The sequence below is a fragment of the Nycticebus coucang genome, chromosome 8 (genome assembly GCF_027406575.1).
Source record: "Nycticebus coucang isolate mNycCou1 chromosome 8, mNycCou1.pri, whole genome shotgun sequence".
In the NCBI taxonomy this organism is placed as follows: domain Eukaryota; kingdom Metazoa; phylum Chordata; class Mammalia; order Primates; family Lorisidae; genus Nycticebus; species Nycticebus coucang.
The window spans coordinates 42,756,682-42,782,177 of record NC_069787.1 but is presented as its reverse complement, the minus strand read 5'-3'; the positions used below and the strand labels follow the sequence as shown (position 1 = coordinate 42,782,177).

The window sequence follows — 25,496 nt, the reverse complement described above, 5'->3', positions numbered from 1 at the left end:
TTACATCTTTTATGTTTACCTGGATGGAACTGGAACATATTCTTCTTAGTAAACTATCTCAAGAATGAAAAAAAAAGTAATCAATATATAATCACCTACACACTCATATGAATGGCAAAACATAACTATAGTCCAGAAAGTGGAAGGGAAGAGGAGAGAGAGGGGAAGAGAGGAGGGATATGGGAGGAGGAGGGTATTTGGGGGGGACCTCACCTAATGTGCATGATGCAATGGTACATTTCAAAACTATTAAGAAATGAGTATAATTGTGATGGATGTGTTACTTAGTTCAATGTAAACATTTCACATTGTATATTGAAGCAGTACCCTGAACCCCATAAATGCATCAATGTACAAAGTTATGATTTAATAAAAAGCAATTAAAAATAAAATAAAATAAGACAAAAAAAAGAATATTCTTGAACACAGAATTTCTGAACTTGAAGGCAGGTCTTTTGAAATAACTCAGACAACAATAACAATAAAACAACACACACACTCAGCCCACAACCCCCTCTCTGAGACAGCAAAAAGAGTAAAGAAAATCTACTGGATTTATGATATATCATTGAGTAAACAAGTTTTTACATTATGGGCATTTGAGAAGGAGAAGAGAAGGGAGAGAGTATAGAAAGGTATTTAATGTAATAATAGCTAAAAATGTCTTAAGTCTAGAAAGAGAGATGGACATACAGATCTAGGAACCTCAAATGCCCCTAAATAGATTCAACCCAATTGCCTCTCCAAGACACATATAATCACATTGTCAAAAGTGAAAGACAAAGAAAGAATGCTAAAAACAGCAAGAGAAAAGTTTCAGGTCACATACAAGTGCAAAGGAATCCCCATTAGACAAATAGCAGATTTCTCAGCAGAAACTTACAGGCCAGGAGAAAATGGAATAATATGTTCAAACTATTGAAAGAAAAGAAAAAATCCTACCACACAAGAACATTATATCAGCAAAACTATCATTCAGAAATGAAGAACAAATAAAGTATTTTTCAGACAAGCAATAACTAAGGGAATTTATCAACATTAGACCAGCCTTATAAGAAATGCTTAAGAGAGTCTTACAAATTGAAAGAGAAAAGATAACTACCATCATGAAAACACAAAAAAATAATGTTTTTCCTGAACATTATTCCTCAAATAATGTTGAGGAAAAGAAGCCAACTCATTGCTATGGCTGATACAGGAGAAAGAAAGGAATCAAGTGTTATTGTTACATAAACCATCAAATTGCAAAAATAAGCAATAAGAGAGAAAGTCAAGAAGAAAGGACACATAAAACAACTAGAAAACAATTGATACCATGATAGGAATAAGTCTTCATTTATCAATAATAATCTACAATGAAACAAATTCTCCAAGTAAAAGACATAAACTGGCCAAATGGATTAAAAGAACAACATCCAACTATATGTTGGCTACAAGAAACTCACCTCACCTGTAAAGGCACCCAGGCTGAAGGGAAGAAAAAAGATATTCCACACAAATGGAAACCAAAAGCAAGCAGGAGTAGCTATAATTACATCAGATAAAATAGACTTTGTCAAAAACTGTAAAAAGAGACAAAGAAGGAAATTATGAAATAATAAAGGAATCAATTCAGTAAGATGATAACGACTATATACACATCCAACACTGGAGCACACAGATACATAAACAGTATTATATCCAATGAGAGAGATACACTTCAATATCAACAGTAGGATAGTTCAATATCTCACTCTCAGCGTTGGACCCGTCATCTAGACAGAAAATCAATAAAGAAACATTGGATTTAAACTATATCATAGACTAAATGCATCTCACAGACATTTAAAGAATATTTTACCCAACAACCGCAGAATACACATTCTTTTCATAAGCACATAGAACATTCTCCAGGATTGACCATGTATTAGGACACAAAATAGTCTCACAATTTTTTAAAGAATCAAAGTATATCAAGTATCTTACGTGATCACAATGGAATAATACTAGAAGTCAACAGCAAGAGGAGCATTTGAAATTATATGAATGCATGGAAATTAAATAATATGCTCCTGGGCAACAAACTGGTAAAGGAAGAAATTAAGAAGGAAATTTAAAAATTCCTTGAAACAAATGAAATAGAAATACAAGACATAGAAAAAGCAGTGTTAAGACGCAAGTTCATAACAATAAATGTCTACCCCCCAAAATAGAAACATTTAAAATAACCTGGCAATACACCTCAAGAAACTAGAAAAGCAAAAACAAGAAATAATAATGATCAGAGCAAAAATAAAATCGTGACAAAAAAATAGAAAAGATCAACAAAAGTTAGTTTTTAGAGATAAAACTGGTAAACCCTTAATGATTCTCACTAAGAAAAGAAAGAGACAAGGTCCACATAAATAAAACCAGAAACAAAAGAACATCCGTTATAACCCATACCACAAAAAACATAAAGACTATTATGAAGAACAAGAGTCAATCAATTCAAAACCCTAGAGAAAAAGGATAAATTCTTCAACACATACAACAACTTGGAAGAATCTCATAAAAATAATGTGGAGGAAAAGAAGCCAGATACAAGAATATGTATTATTTGCTTTAATTTATATAAAAGCAAAACTAAACTTTAATATTAGAAATGAAGATAGTAGTTACCTCTGGGGAAGAGTAAGAAGGTAGTAATTGAGAGGACTACAAGAAAGGTGCTTTGGGGATGATGGAATGTTTCATTTCTTTGCCCTAGGTAGAATGCTATAGCGTCACAGCTCACAGCAATCTCAAACTCTTGGGCTTAAGCGATTCTCTTGCCTCAGCCTCCCAAGTAGCTTGGATTACAGGTGCCCACCACAATGCCTGGCTATTTTTTGGTTGTAGTTGTCATTGTTGTTTGGCGGGCTCAGGCTGGATTCGAACCTGCCAGCTCCAGCGTATGTGGCTGGTGCCTTAGCCGCTTGAGCTATAGGCGCCGAGCCAGAATGTTTTATTTCTTGACCAGATTTTTCCTTTGTAAGAATTTACTGAACTATATGTTAATATTTTGTGGACTTTTCTATGTTATATAAATTTAAAAAAATCAAGCATCAATACACCAATACTTTTGCAGAAGCCATTGATATTGGTGAAATGCACAAGTAAAACCATAAATTAAGCAACACCTTCTGTGAGAAGCCATATTTACGGGTTAGATTTTCAATATAAGTAAACTAAAAACAGGCAAGTAACTTACAGAAGAAGATTGGTGCACAATAAAAAGGAAAATAACAGCTTGTCCTTCTCAAATAGCGATCGGCATATGTTACAATATAAATTGTATGTGAAGTGATCATTTAAATATCGTAGGCGCTTTTCCAAAATTTTGGATTTGTTACTAAAAGGTTAAAAAAAAGAAAAATATATTGTCAACAAAACTAAAGAAAAAAGGAGGGGGAGCATTGTTATAAACATTTTTCCAAATACTATCTTTTTTAAATCTCATAATAACCCCCAAAGGTAGGTACCATTATTGTCCTATTTAATAGATAAGGAAAACTGAGCCACTTACCAAAAGTTTAACTGACTTGCCTATAGTCATGTAGCTAATATGTAGCAGAATTGAGATGTAATCCCTGACCCCACTCTGACTCTAAAATCTGTGTCCATTCATTAATTGATTAAAGTATTAAAATATCTAGCAACTGAAACCTTTTAGACACCTTGAAGCTGGAGAAAAATCGACTAGAGTTGACAAGAAAAGTAAGTCTGGTATTACTGAAATATTTAAAATAAAGCAATAAAAAGGACTAAAATGAATTATTCTATGCCTAAATCATCTTTTTTTAAGACAGCGTCTCAAGCTGTAGCCCTAAGTAGAGTGCTATGGCATCATAGCTCACAGCAACCTCCAACTCTTGGGCTCATGCGATACTCTTGCCTCAGTTTTTCTATTTTTAGTAGAGACGGGGTCTTGCTTTTGCTCAGGCTGGTCTTGAATTCCTGAGTTCAATCAATCCAACCGTTTCAGCCTCCCAGAGTGCTAGGATTACTGGCATGAGCCACCGTGCCTGGCCTATGCCTAAATCTTGAGTAGGAGTAAAACAATTTAAAATAGAGAGGAGGCTTTAATTATCTTTCTTTCATTCTTTTCCTTCCTTCCTTTCTCCTTTCATTTTTATATATTTGAATGTTCTATAATGAATACATACTATATAAGTAACAAGAAAAAAAAGTTATATATATATATATATATATATTTTTTTTTTTTTAACGCAAAGGATTGTGAAAATCCAACCTAAGGAAGAAGAATGAAGTGAGGAGGGCTTACCTGTCATGAATAGAGTTGATATAGAGGTTCACGAACCAAATGAGAGAGTACTGGTACATGGGATCAATGTTAGCCAGATCTGCAATGCTAAAGAATAATACTGATGAATGTTTAGCAATGGGTCTATACCCTTCTCGAGACTCTGCTATTTTGAGTTCTGTTTTTTCTGCAATCTACAAGAGAAGAAAGGCAAGATTAAAAAATAGGGAGTGAATTTTAACCATATGTACTTTTCATATAATGAAGTTTTATTTAAAAACATACCTTCTAACTCAATGACAAAATTATACAAACTTAATTTAAGCATAGTTTAGAAGAGAGGGCTTCATCATACTAAAAGAGAGAAAGAAAAGAAAAGGGCGGGAGAAAGGAGAGAGGAAACAAGAGAAGAAAAAAGAAAAGAAAACTTTAAGCTTTACAGCTTAGAAGTATGGCCTAGGCCCCATGGGGGCTCTAATCCTAGCACTCCGGAAGGCTGAAGCAGGAGGATCCCTTGATCTCAGGAGTTCAAAACCAGCCTACCCAAGATCAAGACCTGTCTCTATGAAAATTATAAAAATTAATGGACTGTTGTGTTGGGTGCCTGTAGTCCCAGCTACTTGGGAGGCTGAAGCAAGAGCATCACTTGAGCCCAGAAGTTTGAAGTTGCTATGAGTGAGGCTGACACCAGGGCACTCTAGACTAGAGTGAGAGACTGTCTCCAAACAAACAAACAAACAAAAAAAGTGTGATTAAACATGAACCATCTCTTTTCTTATTTGAGAAATACCAGAGTTGTTAATCTTGGTTTATTTAAAAAAAAAAAAAATTCTGCTACTGCTATTTCTTTTTTTTTTTTAATTTTTTTAAATTTTCACATATACATGTGTTCATTAGGTTTCCGTTTTTTGCCTTTACAACATTTAAAAGGCTCAAAATTTAACAACAATAACAATGTTCAAGATAGGGACCAGAAACAAAAACCTCGCCAAGAATGAAGACAAACACATTCAGCTATTTCTATTGTAGTCATTCACCCCATTTTATTTTAATAGGTAAGAGCTAGAAAGGGGAAGAAGGAAAAGGAGAGGGAAAGGAGAGAGAGCTGGAGAGTAAGTATGTATGTGCTTAAGGTGTTAAGGCATCTAGACATCTAAGTTAGGTACTCAAAATTATTTGTTGGCTAAGGGTTTTATACATGAAGAATACTTTTTCTCCAACTAGCTTTTCAAATGTTTAAGTTTTCTAACTTAATAGGACTACAGATATTCAACCCCCAAAGAAAAATTTTCTCTAAGATAATAGCTCTTCAACTGACAACTCAATCTGATAGGCTGATATTTCATAGGAAAAATGTTTCAAGTACTCTTCCACCTTACTCTCCCTCCTTTGGTAATGCTGTCTATAGACTCTGATGAATCAATACGCCTAGGTAGTCACATTTATATTGAATCCTATTTGTAGATCCAATCGGGAGGCAAGGCTAGGACCAGATCCAAGATAAGCTAATCAAAAATTTCCCTGGAGAATTAAAACTTTAAGAGCCTCAAAACTGAAGTCAGGGGTATTAGGCCTTAGAAATAAAAGAGGATGGGACATTTTCTACATTTTGGTTGCTACATGCCAGATAAGTGCATGAAAGGACACATACAAAAGTTTTACACAAGAAATTGGTCTTCGGGGGTGGCGCCTGTGGCTCAAAGCGGTAGGACGCCAGCCCCATATACCAGAGGTGGTGGGTTCAAACCCAGCACCAGCCAAAAACTGCAAAAAAAAAAAAAAGAAGAAGAAGAAGAAACCACTCACATTATGGAAATTGGTCTTCGGATCAGAGAAGTACAAAAGACCACACAACCCCAGGAATAGAAGGAAAGACAGAAAGCATAGAAATGTAAAGCTTTCCATTAATCCTCGGGGCTTGGATATAAATCCTGTAGTTGGGAAAATAAAATATTCCCTTGTATCTTTTTATTTTTAACTAATTCAAGGGAGTTTCTCTTCCTTGCAAACAAACTTTCCCCCAAATTATACTGTAGAACCACAAATGAGCCAAAAGCAAATTTTAAAACCTCAGTCTTGACTATAAGTAAAACAAAGTTGTTGACGATAGGAATTATTGACCTTTTACATAGAAAACATAATTTTAGTATTCCCATTTAAACCTTCTGCTAGTTAAGCCTTGATTATTCAATTCAGGCCATTTTACTAAAACTGTCCTTAAAAATTAATAAAGGGATGTAAGGTGAGAACTGGAGTAAGGTCCCCAAAACTCCATGAAGGACTAGGCCTAGCCAAAAATAATGATAATGATTAGTTAGCATCCACAATTGCCACTCTGGAGTCACATAGCAGGTAGTGATAAAGATTCTTAACTCTCTCCATTGATACCACTACCTCTATGAAACTTAGGGGTAGTTTCTGAGATATCTTCCAGGTCCTGCATTCCAGTGGGTTGACAGACTCACATATGACTGCAGCCCAGACAGAGGGACTACCGGTTCCTCCCCAAACTCAGCCATTAGCAGACCTTAATTGCCTAATCCTCTGCCCATCAATTGGACTTTAAAAAACTCTGGAATATTATGCAGCCTTAAAGAAAGATGGAGACTTTACCTCTTTCATGTTTACATGGATGGAGCTGAAACATATTCTTCTTAGCAAAGTATCTCAAGAATGGAAGAAAAAGTATCCAATGTACTCAGCCCTACTACCCTGTTTCCCCGAAAATAAGACAGTGTCTTATTTTAAGGTGTGCTCTCAAAGATGGGCTAGGTCTTATTTTCAGGGGACGTCTCATCTTTCCAATAAGTAGGTCTTATTTTTGGAGGATGTCTTATTTTCGGGGAAACAGGGTATGAAGCTAATTTATAGCTTTCATATGAAGGCTATAACCCAATTATAGCACAAGAATATGGGGAAAGGGCCAAGGGAGGGGAGGGGAGGGGGGAGGTTGGAGTGGAGGGAGAATAATGGGTGGGGCCATACCTACGGTGCATCTTAGAATGGGTACAGGCGAAACTTACTAAATTGCAGAATACAAATGTCTACGTACAATAACTAAGAAAATGCCATGAAGGCTACATTGAACAGTTTGATGAGAATATTTCAGATTGTATATGAAACCAGCACATTGTAGCCCTTGATTGCACTAATGTACACAGCTATAATTTAATTAAAAAAAAAAAAAAACTCTGACTTCCAAATTCTCAGGGAGGTGAATTTGAGAAATTCCTTCTGTCTCCCTGCTCAGTGCTATGTGGAATAAACTCTTTCTCTGGTATAAACTCTGCTGTCGCTGGGTAATAGCTTCCTCTTGAGCAGTAGGCAATGAACCTGGTTGGGCAGCAACATTACCACTAATAGCAACAGCCAAGCAAAACCAAAAAGCAAACATAGTTATTATTTTTAAAAAGTAAATAATAATTCAATTCACATTCCATGGCGGGATCTACAGTGTATTTACAATGTTTGCTAAACTTGGATCCTTAGCATGACATGGAAACTTGAGAAATATAAATACATTTTAAAATCATTTACCACTAAAGGTCTAAAATTGAAGAACAAGACATTTTCCAAGAAATAAACACTGCAAGTATTTGTTAAGATGTTAAAAAAGGATAATTCATTAGTTGTAAAAATTCTATGGTTTATACTATTTATAAATATTATAATTTCTAAGAATCAGGAAACCATTGGAGTTGGGGGTAGGGATAATCTTTGAAATCTACAGAACAAACTCTTAAAAAAGTTTTATGGAGGAGGGGGGGCCTTAGTGTGTGTCACACTTTATGGGGGCAAGACATGATTGCAAGAGGGACTTTACCTAACAGTTGCAATCAGTGTAACTGGCTTATTGTACCCTCAATGAATCCCCAACAATAAAAAAAAAAAAAATGTTTTATGGTATTTGTTTCATCTTGTGGGTTGGGAAAAAGGGAAAAGCAGCTTTTAGATTACGTGGGAGAGCCTTCCTGTTTAGATGGTTTTTCCTACATTAGGTGAGTGAAGGAAAGGTTAGAAGTCAGGGACAGATTCATAGTATATTTTGGATCAAAATTATAACGAATTTAAAACTATGTAATGATTGATGGGACACAGAAAGATATAATGATTTAATCAATTTATTTTTTCATTGTAAGATAAAGCATTTGAAGTAATAATCACTTATATCTCCCCTTCTCCTTGAATCTCAACAGGAAATAAGCCAAGGCTGGGTGCGGTGGCTCACACCTAGAGTCCCAGCTACTCAGGAATTTGAACCAGGAGGATCACTTAACCCTGGGAGTTCAAGGATGCATTAAGCTATGATCACATCACTGCAAGCCAGCCTGGGGACAGAGCAAGACATTATCTGTTTAAAAAAATAGGAAATAAGTCAACAAACACTCCTTATCCTCTCCCCCCCTTTAACCAATATGGTGAGGAGACAATGAGAAAATTATTCTTCTCTGATGGACAGGAATTGAGAAGGGAGACGCTATAGAATATCTCAACCATGGTCCCAGATGAGAGGCTGCCACAGAATACTGCTCTAAAACTATCCCTTCAGCTCTAACAAAAGTACACCTCACCATAAAGAATCATAACCATTACATTCATGCAAAACTAAATACAGTTTATATAACTGATAAACTGGGGTGGGGAGGGGAGTGACAGCAGTGGAGAGATGCTATGAGGCTGAGCGATTACTGCAAACTGTTTAAGTTTCTTTTAACGTTTCACAATTACTCCAAAGTGAAGGAGTACTTAATTCATTGGGTGGGCTAAGAAGGACTGAAAGATCTGAAGATTACTACAGTTAGCCTGCACATGTCATTTTTACAATACTAGTGTGAACTTGGGCTTCAGATAGCCTTTCTGGACCCTAGTTTTCTCAACAATAAAGTGCAAAGATAACTGATAGTCAAGGTCTCTTCCATCTATAACATGTATGATTCTATTAAAAGAGAAGTAACATATCATTTGGCCGTGTTAGATAAATTTGAAATAAATGCTATATTGGCTAAAGAGTACTTGCTTCCCTTCCCTTGCCTGCCACCCTGAACAGTCAAGGTAATGTTGAAGAATATTTCTATTGATTCTTAGAACCCCTTATTGTCCAATCGACCAGCAACTATCTCCACATATCACAAATTCCAACCAGGAACAGAAGTAAGACAAGTTCTCAAGTTCAATTTTAAGGAGAAGAGTCAATAAAAACTCGAATGAACTCAACTATCCCTGTCTTACCTATCCAATAATTATAAATATATTTTAAACTTTTATTTCTTAGGTATATAGATATCATATAGATCAACCAGGTTTTGAATAATTTAACAGTGAGATATTCTCTTACAACTTTAAGATTAGAGTCTATGTTTTAGTATTTTATCAATTCTTTTTCTTGTTCAGTAAGCCTACTGTTATAGCATTTTCTTCAAGGACTTGAAGAAAATTAGAATCTTAACCAAAAGATTTCTAGGATTCTTTTTCACCTGTTGTTTCTTTGTTATTTCATTGGACATCATTTTGGCAGAGTCTAAGACTTTAATTGCACTTTCATCTTCTAAAATGTTCCCTTCTGAAGATGACAATGTTTCTAAAATTTTTGTCTCTATATCTTTTAGCTGTTTCTTATTAGCTGCAGATTGAAGAATAAGAGCATTTCGTTCCTCTTCTAATTCTGGCCTAAAAAGATAAAAGTTTAGTTTAAATTTGCTGTCTTTTGTCTAAATTTATATCTAAAAATTATATATCACAATTTTATAGACATTTAAATAATTTTGTAGACATGTAACACAAATTAAGGTGATTAATCTCTTTATCTAAGTTGAAGAGAAAATATACTTTCATGCAAATAACAATTTGAGAAATTCAAGGAAAAAGGAGTGTAAGTTTTACACATGTAAAATGTGGTGATAACATGCGCCACAGTAAGTCTAAGAATATGTTAGATTTATCTATGTGGTGTAGCTGGCTATGTGAGAATAAGGATTGGAGAAGAGACTCATTCTTTATTTTTTTTTGAGACAGTCTCACTATGTCACCCTCGGTAGAGTGCTGTGGCGTCACAGCTCACAGTAACCTCCAACTCTTGGGCTTAAGCGATTCTCTTGCCTCAGCCTCCCAAGTAGCTGGGACTACAGGCACCCATCACAATGCCTGGCTATTTTTTGTTGCAGTTGTCATTGTTGTTCAGCTGGCCCGTGCTGGCTTCAAACCCACCAGCCTTGGTGTATGTGGCTGGCCCTGTAACCACTCTGCTACAGGCACCGGGCCGAGACTTAGTCTTAAAGTAAAAAAAGGAAGAAACTCAGAGTCTGAAACTTCCTGTTTCTTGGTTTTGTCACCACTAAGTCTCCACTTTGTTTCTTGGTTTTGTCAACACTAACTTTCATTATTTCTTCTATAATAGCAAACAGAGGATGACTAGTCACAAAACTGGCTCTTTAAGGGAAAGGCAAAATTGACATGTCTTAGTAAACAAAAGTGTGTTATTTTGAGATGACCTTCAAAATAACACAATCTACCATGTAAAATAATATATTATGGGGGAGGTGGGCAGAGGGAGGGAGATTGGTGGGATTACACCTGCGGTGCATCTTACAAGGGTATATGTGAAATTTAGTAAATGTGGAATGTAAATGTCTTAGCACAATAACTAAGAAACTGCCAGGAAGGCTATGTTAACCAGTGTGAAAAAAAAATAATAATATATTATGACATGATTCTGTTTTGGATATTATACAGGTAGGATTTAAACATTGGAAGTAAAATCTATCTCATGGTTATTTATTTTCACTTTCAATTTGATTTCATTTCATAGATCACTTGATAACGTTACATTAAGCTTCAAGTGGAATCCAGGATTTCCTTCTGGAAGCAACTCTTTACTAACAGCCCTTCCAGGTATCATAATATTTTTTCTCATTTAAAAATAATACATACTAGTAATAGAAAAATACACAAAGTATGAAGAAAACAATAAAAATTCATCTTATAACCACAGAGCTAATCGTTGTTAACATTCTGGTGTATTCCTTCCCAATCTTTTATTTTTCTTTTTTTAAAGACAGAAGGTCTTGCTCTGTCACTCACTTTGAAATGCAGCAACTTGATCATAGCTCACAGAAGTCTCAAACTCCAGGGCTTAAGCAAGCAATACTCTAGTCTCAGTTTCCCGAGTTGCTGGTAGTACAGACATAGCCACCACATCCAGCCCAATCTTTTTTTTCTTTTTATATGTATAATAAGATATACATTCATCCATTAATTTTTTTATAAGATATTATCTATGCTATAGATAGTACCAGATCCTATAGTTTTATAGGATCCTTTTTATTTCTTATGCTAAGCATTTCTTACTTAATTAACATCCATATACATATACAAATGAATGAATTTCAGATCGTATTGATAGCATAGATTCCTAGGGATAAAATTTCTGGCAATCTTTTTGTATGAGTAGTAAGATTCAGGTTACATGAATCTGATTCAGATAGTCATGGCATGTAACCTGAATCTTACTACTCATACAAAAAGCCCAATATAACATGGTTGGTTTATAACTTACTTGTTACAGAATGGCTATTGAAAGGATATGATTATTTAACATATAATAACAAAATATAAAATTACACAAAGTTTCAAAATAATCACAAGACAAAAGTATTAATGATCTATGCATATTCCTTTCTAAACCATCTGGAAGCATCTAAGTAAATACATACCTCTCCTTTGCAACAACAATACCTAGTAATTGATCTTCAAGTCCTTCCGGAGTTATCATGAAATTGAGCAAAGATACCTTTGTAGCCAGCTCTGGCATATAGTGTGGATTTCTCATTTTTGTGGTAATATAAAATTTGAAATCAAAGGAATACTCAATAATCACTTCGCCAAGTCTGATACAATCAATGCCACCTATAGTTCAGAAAACAAACACATAGTGAACCAGTTACATAACACCTTCCCCCAGGTACTTCTAAGGCCTTGTGTAGGTTATAAATAAAGGTTCCTAAAGTAATTTGAAATAGAAAACAGGTGTGACAAAATCACAGATAAAGCAGCAAGTAAGGTGCATCTTACAAGGATATATGTGAAACTTAGTAAATGTAGAATGTAAATGTCTTAACACAATAACTAAGAAAAATGCCAGGAAGGCCATGTTAACCAGTGGTGCCCCATGATTGCATTAATTAAATCATTAATTTATGATTTAATAAAAAAAAAGCAGCAAGTAAGCAATTATATAGCATTCTGAGATAATATAGGACATTTTCTCTGGTGTCATGAAGCTTTATAAATAGCAATTTCTTTCAAGCTTTCTTTCTCTATCAATTTTCAATAATAATTTCAAAATATTCATTTTGTTTTGAGACACAGTCTCACTCTGTCACCATGGGTAGAGTGCCATGGCATCATAGCTCACAGAAACCTCAAATTCTTGGGCTTGACGATCCTCTTGCCTCAGCCTCCCAAGTAGCATGCGCCATGTATGCGTGGCTAGTTTTTTTTCTATTTTCAGTAGAGATGAGGTCTCACTCTTGCTCAGGCTTGTCTCCAACTCGTGAGTTCAAGCAATCCACCTGCCTCAGCCTCCCAGAGTGCTAGGATCACAGACATAAGCCACCACACCTGGCCCAAAATATTTGTATGTGTCTAAAGCTCTTAATAGTACCAGTATTTGGCAGAGACAAAATTGCTATAAGCAAAAAGATCTAACGTAGACAATGTTTACCTAAACTCAAACTCTGACCCATATTCACCATCACTCTTCATAATAATGGACTTTGGGTGGTCAATGGTCACAAGACAAAGGAAAGTCAGGCTGTCTTTAACTTCTTTATGTTTTCTAAGAACAACAGTCTAGATAACAGTGCACTGGTTAAGGCAGTGATTTTCAACCGGTGTGCTGTGAGAGGATCTTAGGTGTGTCATGAAAATTTTTTAATATAATTAATTAAATTATTTTTTGAAAGAACTTCAAAGCACAGTAAGTATATTCTTTTTTTAACTTTTTTTTGATCAATATAATTTAAGGGTGCTGCAGAAGTATAACTATAGGTTCAAGTGTGCCGTGAGATAAGTCAGGTTGAAAAACACTGGGTTAAGGCAATGAATAGAGAACAAGGTATTTATCCTAGAATATCTGACCAAGGTTTATTCCTGATAGCTTGTTCCAAATTTCCTTTCACTCATAACAAGTACTGAGAAGTTGTGAGTTATTAACATTATTAAATTTACATAGAGGTTTTCTTTCATGCTTCAAAGATAATCCAATCATCTTTCAGTTCCACCAACTAATATTAGTTGCCTATACCTTGTTTAAAAGTTTGTCTAAGTAGTAAAGGCTCCAAAGATGGATCCAGCTCTTCACCAACATTTTCTAACAGAAGTGGATTTCCAAATTGAATACAGTTTTCCAATGTTCTCATGTAGTCTGAATCTGATAGCTTAATAACACTAAGCTGATTTTCTTTCTCAGAGTTTTTGATCCACTTATTGGCTTGACCCTGGGGGTCAATCATTAAAGGCCTAAAATAGAATAAGAAAAATTCTGAGGAATACATAATTGGTGAGACTTCTTTAAAGTTATCTAATATAAATAATAAACATCATTATCAACTATAAAAATACAAAGTATTTCACATACATTATCAGGATTAATATTCATAAAAATCCTGTGAGTAAAAGTTAAAAAAAGTTTAACATGGCACATTATCTTCAAGGTAACTTTAATACATACCATTTGCTAACATAGCAAGAAAGATAATACTATAAAATATTTGATAAAAATTTAAAACAAGAAAACCATTATCCTATGGAGCATACAACGCAGATCCCTCACATGCACAGTTTACAGGAGGGCTCGTGACCCTATGAGAATCTAATGCTTCTGAGGATCTGACAGGAAGCAGAGCTCAGGGGTGATTAGAGGCCTGGAGAGCAGCTGTAAATATAGATGAAGCTTTGCTTGCTCATCTACCACTCGCCTCCTGCTGTGCAGCCTGGTTCGTACAAGGCCATGGACTGGTGCTGGTCTGTGGCCTGAAGGTTGGGGACCACAGCTATAAAGGATTTCCTTAGATTATGGGTAGAAGCACAGACTAGGTGTCCAAATGTGGCATTTATTTGAGATCTATTTAGGATTCTTTTCTAATTAATATAGTAAAGACTTAGTGTATAAGAATATACACAGAATTCACAGTTCAGATATTTAAAATATGATGTGCTTTCCCCTTCTCGAGGGATGATGCTGACTGTCCTAGGTTTCTTTTGTATTCAGCAGAATACATTAAATTTTCTTTTAAAAAATGCAGCAGGCTTGGTGCCCGTAGCATAGTGGTTACGGCACCAGTCACATACACTGAGGTTGGCGGGTTCGAACCCAGCCCAGGCCAGCTAAAAAAACAACATGACAACTGCAACAAAAAACAGCTGGGCGTTGTGGTAGGCGCCTGTAGTCCCAGCTACTTGGGAGGCTGAGGCAAGAGACTCGCTTAAGCCCAAGAGTTGGAGGTTGCTGTGAGCTGTAATGCTATAGCACTCTACCAAGAGGAACATAGTGAGATTCTATCTAAAAAAAAAGCAAAGGAGAGTTTTTGCCCTATGTCAGTTCAGCTTTCCCAGATATCCCCTTTCTATCCTACTGTTCGTAGAGTCAAAATCTCCTTTTGCCTATGAATAAGCCCTTTAATCTACTCCCAGATAACTGTGTTATTATATTTTATTTCTTTCCCAAAAGATAAAACTAGCTGACTGTTGGTTTTTTTTCTCAGCTCAAATTGTGTTGAAATCCTACCTAAACTACAAAAAGGTCCAGACATGAGATAAAATCTAATTTTCCTACAACAGCAAACACAGCAAAGGCGTTCTGCAAATGACAAAGTTATTTTTGCATACAACTCTTAAAAATTGCCAAACTTATAGAAATCATGAGGAGCAAGCACAATAATTCCTTAATAATAAACTAGTGTCCCAGCAGCATGACAGGCTATCTAACCTAAAAATCCTTCTTCTACCAACTACTGATGGGTGGAAGAGGATAATATTTTAAGTGGATAGTGAATTGGGTGCGCATTTAAAAGAGACAAACACATATAACATATACATATGGAAAAATATGGGTACCAGAAACAGACAAAACTGAAATCCTGAACAATTGTGTGAGCTGAACTGACAGTGAGACTTGGGGAGAGTGTCTATCTGATAACCTAAGGCCTCACTGGCAGTACATATGTGTCAGAAGGCTGGAAGTGACAACCCTGAATTAAGGTGAAACCTACAAAAGGCTTAGTTAAATCATGGATAGAAAAGTTCCAACCCTATGCATAAAGACAAAAAAAAAATGTTTTGAATTATGTCTCATCTCTGAGAAAAAAGTGTCCCCTGAGACTATGTAGCTTACATAGGTTTAGGCTATAAATTTATACTCTCTACTTGACTGAAGAAACTCCAAGCTAGAATATTAAAATATATTTGAAAAGTAATACTCTTGGGAATCCTGGGAGAAATAAAGGCAGAACACACATTGCAGCTGAGAGAAGGGCAAAAGAAGAATTCAACCCCTAAGGTAAAGGCAGAAAAATGTCTTGGCCAAAACATTAAAACTTTACCTACCATTACTAAGTAGAGATCTCCTACTCCCAGGAGAGTGTTAGGAAAGGTCAGCTCAAGATCAACAGTAGTTAGAAGGCAGAATCTGTCTATCATAGGAAGGAGGGGCAAACTACCTCCAGGTGAAGAATAAAAATGTACAGAAAGAGAAAAAATGCTCATTCTCTGTGGCATGAGCATTCAGGAATGGTTAAAAGCTGAAGGTAAAACTCTATACTGAGAAGAATACTCCAGATCCACAGCCCCTGTTCTAAGCTTGGACCCATAGCTAGATGAATTTGAAACCTCTGGTCTCCCGAACTTTAATATAGCAACAACAAAACCCAAACCCAGCTCTACTCATCATTAGATTGACTCAAACCTCCGTGCCAATGATATGACAGAAAAAGAAGCATGCCTTTTCCAAGAATAAATACCATTTGGTTCATATCTGTTGTTAGACCCATAATATCCAGCAGTCAAATATTATGAGATATATTAATAAGCAAGAAAAACACCAAACATTCTCAAGGGATGATGAAACTAACAGAAACACACCCATAGATGACACATGTGTTAGAAATGTAATTTTAAAAATAACTATAATGAAATTGTTAAAAGAATGAGTAGAAAATGTAGACAACATGCCTGAAGAGATGATCTTCAGTAGAAAGATGGAAACTTTAAAAAGAGCTAAATGGAAATGCTAGAAATAAAAAAATACATCAAATCTAAAGAATTTCTTTCTAGGCTGTGGATAGACAACACAATTGAGGAGAGAATCATTTAATATGGTTAAGCAAAATTACTCAGACTGATGCTCGGCGCCTGTGGCTCAGTCGGTAAGGCGCCAGCCCCATATACCGAGGGTGGCAGGTTCTAAACCCGGCCCCGGCCAAACTGCAACCAAAAAATAGCTGGGTGTTGTGGCGGGCGCCTGTAGTCCCAGCTACTCGGGAGGCTGAGGCAAGAGAATCGCTTAAGCCCAGGAGTTGGAGGTTGCTGTGAGCTGTGTGAGGCCACGGCACTCTACCGAGGGCCATAAAGTGAGACTCTGTCTCTACAAAAAAAAAAAAAAAAAAAAAGAAAAAAGAGTGATGAAAAGCAGAACAGTGCTTGCTTTGGCAGCTTGTGCACTAAAATTGGTATGATACAGAAAAGATTAACATGGTCCCTGGGAAAGGGTGACACACAAATTCATGATGCATTCCATATTTTTAAGTTCTAATTTCAACAGTAGAGTAGGGTGACTATAGTTAACAACAATGTATTGTATATTTCAAAGTAGCTAGAAGAGAGGACTTGAAATGTTCTCAACACATACAAATGATAAATACTCAAGGTGATGGATACCCGAAATACCTTGACTTGATCAATACACATTCTATGCATTTAACAAAATATTCCATGTAGCTCCATAAACACGTAAAATATCATGTATCATAAAAAGTGATAGGCATTAAAAAAAACTAAAAAAACAAAAAAGAAAAGAAGGTAAAAGCAGACTGGGGCGTCAGATAGCTATGAGACAATATCAAACAGACTTGAAGACTGGCACTAGAATCTCAAAAAGAGAAGATGGAGGAAATAAGGTAGATCTCAGTTTAGAGAACCTCAATCAGGGTGCATACTAAGATGAAAATGTAGCTGCACACTTCAAACCGCTGAAAACAAAAGACTGATGAAAATTTGAAGGTTGCCAGAGGGGGGGAAAAGATACATTATATAAGAGGAACTAAAATAAACTCAGAGTAGATTCTCATCATATTAAGTAAGCCAGAGCAACAGCTTCTTCATCGTAAAAGAAAAAAAAAGTAAAAATAACTATCAACCCAGGATTTTAAACCCAGCAAAAAATATCATTAAAAATGAAGATGAGAGGGGACAGAGCAAGATGGCATACTAGAGACAGCTCCTTGCTGACTACTTGCCGTAAAACAGGGAAAGTGGATGTCAGCCACCTCTGGCTAGGGGAATCTGCAAAAAAACATCATTCTGGGGGCACAGTGAAGCAGCAGGAGACTTCAGGAGCCAATAAGGAGGTCTACAGCTAAGGAAATCTGATACAGAAGAAGGAAGGCGCTTGGTATAGGCCGAGGCTGACCAGTCGGCCAGCTCTCCCACAGAGGGCTGGAGATGGGGAAAGGCTGCCCAACAGTATTTTGATTTTGGACTGGGCTGCTAACTGGAGCAGTGAGTGGACTCGAACAATGTCTGACAGAGGGGTTCAATGCCTGGTGGGGTAGTTGTCCCATCAGCTTGGTTGCTGGCCAGGTGATGCTGTTATGGGAAGATCACATATGAAGGAGGGAACAGTCTGCCAGGGTCTTAGTGCACAGCCATCTCTGGTGCACCTATTGAGCTTGAGGAGCCATGCTCAGGGTGAGCTGAGTGGGCCTCACATTCCCCAGGAGGCCTGCTTTGTTGTCAGGGGCACACTATCTGATGGGCCTGCTGGAGTACCATGGAGACTGAATGCTGATGAAATGAATAGGCCCGGAGTGAGGGCAAAGAAGTTAAGAAGACAAGATCTGGTCTCCTTTGCAACAAGAGTGGATTCTGACCTCCATCATATACAGTAAATCCAGCATGTGTTCTGTGTCTCCTAGCACCACAGCACCACCTGGTATCCAGGCAATATTTTGCAATACACATGCAGACACACTGTTTTACATTTTTTGCTTCTTTTTTCAATTTTTCCTTAGTTTTTTTCTTTTCTTTTTTTCCCTCTTTTGTTATTGTTTGTTTAGTTTTCTTTTTGGGGGGTGTTGGTTGTATTTTTATTTTTTCATTTTTACTTTTTTCTTGTTTTCTCTCTTGCACAGTGCTGCATTTTATTTTATTTTATTTTTTATTGTTTGGGATTCATTGAAGGTACAAAGAATTAGGTTACACTGATTGCATTTGTTAGATAAAGTCCCTCTTATAATTATGTCCTACCCTCAAGAGGTGTGCCATACACTGTGACCCCCTATTCCCTTCCCTCCTTCCCTCTGCACACTTACTCCTTCCCCTTTCCCCTCCCCCTTGTATTAGCTCATCTACCGCCTTCATACTAGAATAGAGTACATTGGATTCTTGCTTCTCCACTCTTGTGATGCTTTATTAAGAAGAATGTGTTCCACTTCCATCCAGGTTAATACAAAAGATGTAAAGTCTCCATTTTTTTTAATATCTGAATAGTATTCCATGGTATACATATACCACAGCCTGGGTTGGTGGGCATTTAGGTTGTTTCCACATTTTGGTGATTGTAAATTGAGGTGTAATAAACAGTCTAGCACCAATGTCCTTATGATAAAGGATTTTTTTTTTCCTTCTGGGTAGATGCCTAGTAATAGGATTGCAGGATCAAATGGGAGGTCTAATTTGAGTTCTTTGAGGATTCTCCATACTTCCTTCCCAAATGGTTGTATTAGTTTGCAGTCCCACCAGCAGTGTACAGTCTCTCCATATCCATACCAGCTTCTGCAGCTTTGAGACTTTGCAGTGTGACCCATTCTCACTGGGGTTAGTGATTATCTCAGGGTAGTTTTGATTTTCATTTCTCTGATGATTAGGGATGATGAGCATTTTTTCATGTTTGTTAACCATCATCTGTCTTCTTTAGAGAAGGTTCTATTTATGTCTCTTGCCTAGTGATATATGGGATATAAGAAGCTGTAGTATACTTGTTCCATGGAACACTATTCAGCTGTAAGGAAAGATGGTGACTTCATATCTTTTGCATTAACCTGGATGGAGTCGAAACACATCCTTCCTAGTAAAGTATCACAAGAATGGAAAAGCAAGTATCCAACATACTCAATTTTATTATGAAGCCAGTAGATAATCTAACACATGCCCACACAGGAGAAAAATTTAATTATATTCAAGTTGGGAGAATGGGGCTCAAAGGAGGTGGGGTTTGGTGTGTTCCCACTTTAAAGGGCACAGAGTAGGGGTTTATAGAACACCTTTTGGGTGTGGGACACAACAAGTGGGACTTTACCTAACAAATTCAAAAATTGTGACCTGGTTGTTTGTACCCTTATGATAACCTGAAATAAAAAAGAAAGAAAGAAAGAAATATAAAATAAAGATTTTTTTCAAAGTTGGTCAATGGGTACAAAAATATAGTTAGAAGAAATAAGATCCAGTGTTCAATAGTACAGTAAAGTGACTGTAGTTAACGATAATTTATTGACTAGTTCAAAATAGCTGGAAGAGAAGGAACTGGAATGCTCTTATTCAAAGAAAAGATAATTATTTGAGATGATTAATGCCCCAGTTACCCTGATTTGATCATTATGTACTGCATACCTAACAAAATATCATATTTATCCTCAAAATATGTACTATTACGAATCAATTTAAAAAAAGATTTTTTTTGGCTGGGCATAGTGTCTCACGCCTATAATCCTAGCACTCTGGCAGGCCGAAGTGGGTGGATTGCTTGAACTCAAGAGTTCAAGAACAGCCTGAGCAAATGCAAGACTCCCATCTCTACTAAAAACAGAAAAACTAGCTGGGCATTGTGGCTGTACCTGTAGTTCCAGCTACTGGGGAGGCTGAGACAAGAGGATTGCTGTGTCCAAAAGACTGAGGTAGCTATGAGCTGTGATGATGCCATGGCACTCTACCCAGAGCTACCAAGTGAGATTTGTTTCAAAAAATAAATAAAAAATAAAGAAGATTTTTTAGACTAGAAAAAGAAAAATGTGGGCTCAGCACCCGTAGCTCAGCAGCTAGGGAGCCAGCCACCTACACCAGAGCTGGCGTGTTTGAACCCAGCCTGGGCCTGCCAAACAATGACAACTACAAACAAGCAAACAAAATAGCTGGGCATTGTGGCAGGCGCCTGTAGTCCCAGCTACTTGGGAGGCTGGGGCAAGAGAATCACTTAAGTCCAAGAGTTTGAGGTTGCTGTGAGCTGTGACGCCATGGCACTCTATCGAGGGAGACATAATGAGACTCTGTCTTAAAAAAAAAAAAAAAAGAAAAGAAAGAAAAAGAAAAAGAAAAATGTAGAATGAATTCATTGCCAACAGAGGAAGTAAAAGACATTTTTCAGGCAGAAGAAGTATACAACCAGAAAGAAACAAAGAAATAAAGAGATCCAAAAATAGAAATAAATGAAGGTAAACATCAAATACTTTTATTCTTATATTTAAATCACTCTAAAAGATAAATTACTGGAGGGTGGAGCACGATGGCGGACAGGACGGACATGTAGCCCACCTCTCCCAAGCCACCAGGTGAGAGGAAAGGCGGTCTGGACCTTCCCTGTGTGTGGATTATTGGAGTGGACAGACAGCTGGAGATGCCCAGCGAACTGGTGGTTTGCTATATATGAGGAGTAATTTAAAATCACAGACTCTGTTGTAGAGATTCTTCCCTGCTCGGCTGTGCCAGCCAGCAGACCCCTCCCCCACGGAGGTCAGCAGCTTGTAAATGCTGACAAAATCCAAATGACAAATAATTAATCCTGAACTGAGGGAGGCATCCAAAAGGAGAGCCACTCAAAACCACAGGGAGTTGGGCAAACTGTTGGACAATTGAAGGGAAGGGATCCTGCCCAGGAAACAGACATTCTGAACTACCCAAAAGGGTGGGCACCTTTCCCCCAGGTGTTGGAGGGGGCTGGCGGTTCAGGCTGCGCAGCAAACTGGCGGACGCCCATCCAAAACTCTGAACCATAAAACTCAGAATAAATCCCCCGAGCGCTCCAACCACGGGAACCGGCTTGAAGCCTAGGACCCGGTTTTGGCTTCTGGAGCCGCGAAGCAACTGAAGCCACGGACCGGCTTTGGCTGCTGAAGCCCTGGGAACCAGCTATAGGAGACACCGCGGGAAGTCAACACCAATCCCCTTATGGCCGATTGCAGTCGCCAGTTTGCGGGGGAATCTGGGAAAAGAGTGGAGGGACTTAGGAAGCGTGGACACCTGCACTGAGTGGGAAGGTTGGTGGCAAGTGCATTCCAGAAAAGAACAGCCGAGGTTGCACAATTCTTAGGTGACAAACTTTTACGGAAACTCCAAAATGGCGATCGGCCACGGAAGGTGGTTACCATGGTAACGGTATAAACTGTAAACCAGGTATGTCTCGAAACCACTCACAGCGCCACCTGGTGTCCAGAAAGTATATTGCAGTATGAATATATTCCTACGAAAGTTGATCCCTACAGCAGACATATAGATATTTATAGGTATATTTCTACCACAAGAATATTTTTGCAGGTGGTGCCTTTTTTTGTTTGTTTTGTTTTGTTTTGCTTTTTTTTTTTTTGTTTTCATGGGGGTTTTTTGTTGTTTTTTTTTGCTGTTGTTTTCTTTTTGTCTGATTTTTCCTCACCATTTTCTTAGAGATTTCAATAATTTTTTATTATTACATTTTATATAGATATATTTTTTATTTCTATGTCTTCTGATTGTAATTTCTTCTTTCTTCTCACTTAACATTCCTTCTAACACCACTTTTTTCTCTCTTTTTTTTCCTTTCTTTCAATTATTTTACGATTATCACTATTTTTATTGCAGTTGTTCTTATATTGCTCTTGTTATGGCTGTTGCCTGTATGTCTATGTGTTTCCAGCTGTCTCTGTATCTATGGGCCCATGTGCCTGGTAACCTTTGTATCTGTTTATTTGTTCATTTGGTCTCAATGAGCTTGGTGTTACGACCTGTAACCCTGAGCTCCTAACACCCCCCTCCACTATCACTCCATGATCTGGAGACCTGCCCCCTCAGGAGTCCAGATTCTTGGGTGAACTCTCAAGAGGTGTAGACAGGACCTGCTGGACTGCAGCTGGCCAGTGCTGACTCTGTAGCAAAGGAGTGAGAAGACAACAGTCGGCTGAGAGGGAATTACACTGGAGCGGTGGTGCCCCGAGGTGCAGAGCAACAGCCGTCTTCAGCAATAACAAGGCCCACCCCCAGATATCCCATAGCCTCTCCTCCAGTCTTCCTGGGCAACCAGATGAGGCCGAGCATCTTCTCAGATGGCAACCACCATGGAACAGACCTGGGACTGAAACACAGGCCCCGTGAGTAAAGGGTTTTCCTGAGACGGTACCGACCTGGGTGGAACACTGGGACTAGAAAACACACCTGCAGAGCTGGGAAACTCCTAGGGTGGGGCTGATCCAGAGAACCGCTCTACTGAGCCTAAAACGCACCCGGCCCTTAAGGCATCACCAGCCTATAGACAAAGGAGGCCAAGAGGCTACAGCCAACAACTGATCGTGCTGCGAATACAAACCCACAGGACTAAAGACAGGGCCTGAAAGACAGGTTCTGGGAACTCAAATCAGCTTCTCCTCTGCAGAGGAATCTGGCAAGGTCAGAAACAAACTCCCACAGGGTTGTTCCCTTCACCCAGTAACATAAACTAAGGGTGGGATTGGAACTGAGTGAACATCTCCAGCCTCCATCAAGTGCCCGAGGTTGACAGGCCACACCACTCCCTACTGGATAAAGACAGAGAATAGCGGCCTAGTCGAGCAGACACAGACTACCCTGTGACTTAGGCAGGTGCAAACCCCTGGAGTATCTGCTTACTGCAGACAACTGACTGGGTCACAGCCCTGTGGGGCTAGAAGCGACTGAGTGTGACAGAGCTGCAAGGTGGGGAAGGAGGCATCAATCTTCCCAGACTGATCTATTTACTGGTGGCTCTTCCTGACTCCACGCAGCACTGGAGCAACCCATTTTAGAGCAGTCACCAGACCCCTGTGATCCAGTTCCCAGGGACCTCTTGAACTCTCCCACCCGAGGCAGCTGCTGACTGAGACAATTGACTTGGACCTTTTGAACTGAGTCACTCACTTGGGGAATATCCAGGTGGTGTCCTGGGAGTGTGCTTGTAGGAAGGTTTGATTTTCCTTTTCCATTTGTTGCCTGTGATGGGAGGGGTGACTTAATTGCTGGTATTTCTCCACAGCTGAGACTTCAACCCAGAGTAACTGTTTCACTAGGGTCACATAGAAACCAGCTGAAAACAAGTCGGAACCACTTAGCCCCTCTACACCAACCAGGGCCCCAGTTTCTCAGGCGACAGCACTGTACGGGTCCTCGACAAAACACCAGAGGAAAATCAAAGGGAGTAAAACAATCATGGGGCGGAATCAGCAGAAAAACTATGGTAACATGAATAACCAGAATAGATCAAACCCCCCCAAAGAAAGATACGGCAGATGTAATTGAAGATCCCATTCACAAACAACTGGCTGAGATGTCAGAAATTGAATTCAGAATTTGGATGGCAAACAAGATTAACAAAATGGAATTAGGAATTCGTGGAGAAATTCAAAAGCTTTCTCAAGAATTTAATGAATTTAAAGACAATACCACGAAAGACTTAGACACACTGAAACAAGAATTTGCAGCCCTCAAAGATATGAAAAATACAGTGGAAACCCTTAGCAACAGAATGGACCAAGCAGAAGAAAGGATCTCCGACATCGAAGATAAAGCCTTTGAATGCTCCCAAACTCTCAAAGAGGAAGAGAAATGCAGAGCAAAAATGGATCACTCACTCAGAGAACTCTGGGATAACTCGAAGAAGGCAAATATCCGTCTCATAGGAATTCCTGAAACAGATGAAGTGGCCTCACTAGGCGCAGAGGCCCTTCTGCATGAAATTATGAAAGAGAATTTTCCAGAAATGCCTAGAGAACCTGAAATTCAGATAGCAGATAGCTTCAGAACCCCAGCACGACTCAACCCCAGGAAGACATCCCCCAGGCATATCATAATTAACTTCACTAAAGTTAATATGAAGGAGAAAATTCTCAAAGCTGCCAGGTGAAAGAAATCTATTACCTTCCAAGGGAAGAACATTAGAATGACTGCAGATCTCTCTGCTGAAACTTTTCAAGCCAGAAGAGGGTGGTCATCAACGTTTAATCTCCTCAAGCAAAATAACTTTCAACCCCGGATCTTGTACCCAGCTAAACTGAGTTTCATTTATGACGGAGAAATTAAATACTTTAATGACATACATATGCTAAAGAAATTTGCCATAACCAAACCAGCTCTTCAGGATATTCTCAGACCTATCCTCCATAATAACCAACCCAATCCTCTACTACAAAAGTAAACTCACTCAGAAACTTCTGATCAAACTCCAACTTCCACAATGGCAAAAGGATTAAAAATGCCCACTGGACTTTCAAAAAACTCAATACCCCAAATTTCACCAAACTTATCAATACTCTCCATTAATGTGAATGGCTTAAACTGCCCTCTAAAGAGACATAGGTTAGCTGACTGGATACAAAAACTCAGGCCAGACATTTGTTGCATACAAGAGTCACATCTTAACTTAAAAGACAAATACAGACTCAGGGTGAAAGGATGGTCATCCATATTTCAGGCAAATGGTAACCAGAAAAAAGCAGGAGTTGCAATTTTATTTGCGGACACAATAGGCTTTAAACCAACAAAAGTAAGGAAGGACAAAAATGGTCACTTCATATTTGTTAAGGGTAAGACTCAATATGATGAGATTTCAATTATTAATATCTATGCACCCAACCAGAATGCACCTCAATTTATAAGAGAAACTCTAACAGACAGGAGCAACTTGATTTACTCCAACTCTATAATAGTCGGAGATTTTAACACTCCTTTGGCAGTGATGGATCGATCCTCCAACAAAAAGCTGAGTAAAGAA

General features: G+C 38.0%; 1 protein-coding gene and 1 non-coding gene across 2 annotated transcripts in view; one reads left to right on the top strand and one right to left on the bottom strand.

Annotated features, from left to right (window-relative positions):
* DNAH12 (dynein axonemal heavy chain 12) overlaps positions 1–25,496 on the bottom strand; it is a 305,069-nt gene that overhangs the window by 42,846 nt on the left and 236,727 nt on the right. The window contains exons 56-60 of the mRNA XM_053600535.1: positions 13,566–13,780; positions 11,974–12,166; positions 9,739–9,931; positions 4,286–4,458; positions 3,212–3,352 (exon numbers count right to left, since the gene is read on the bottom strand). Of these exons, the coding sequence (XP_053456510.1) occupies positions 3,212–3,352; positions 4,286–4,458; positions 9,739–9,931; positions 11,974–12,166; positions 13,566–13,780 (915 nt within the window). The remainder of the gene's footprint in view (positions 1–3,211; positions 3,353–4,285; positions 4,459–9,738; positions 9,932–11,973; positions 12,167–13,565; positions 13,781–25,496) is intronic.
* Positions 16,954–17,060, top strand: LOC128592937 (U6 spliceosomal RNA). Its single transcript, XR_008382144.1, has one exon. It is a non-coding gene; the product is annotated as a U6 spliceosomal RNA (small nuclear RNA).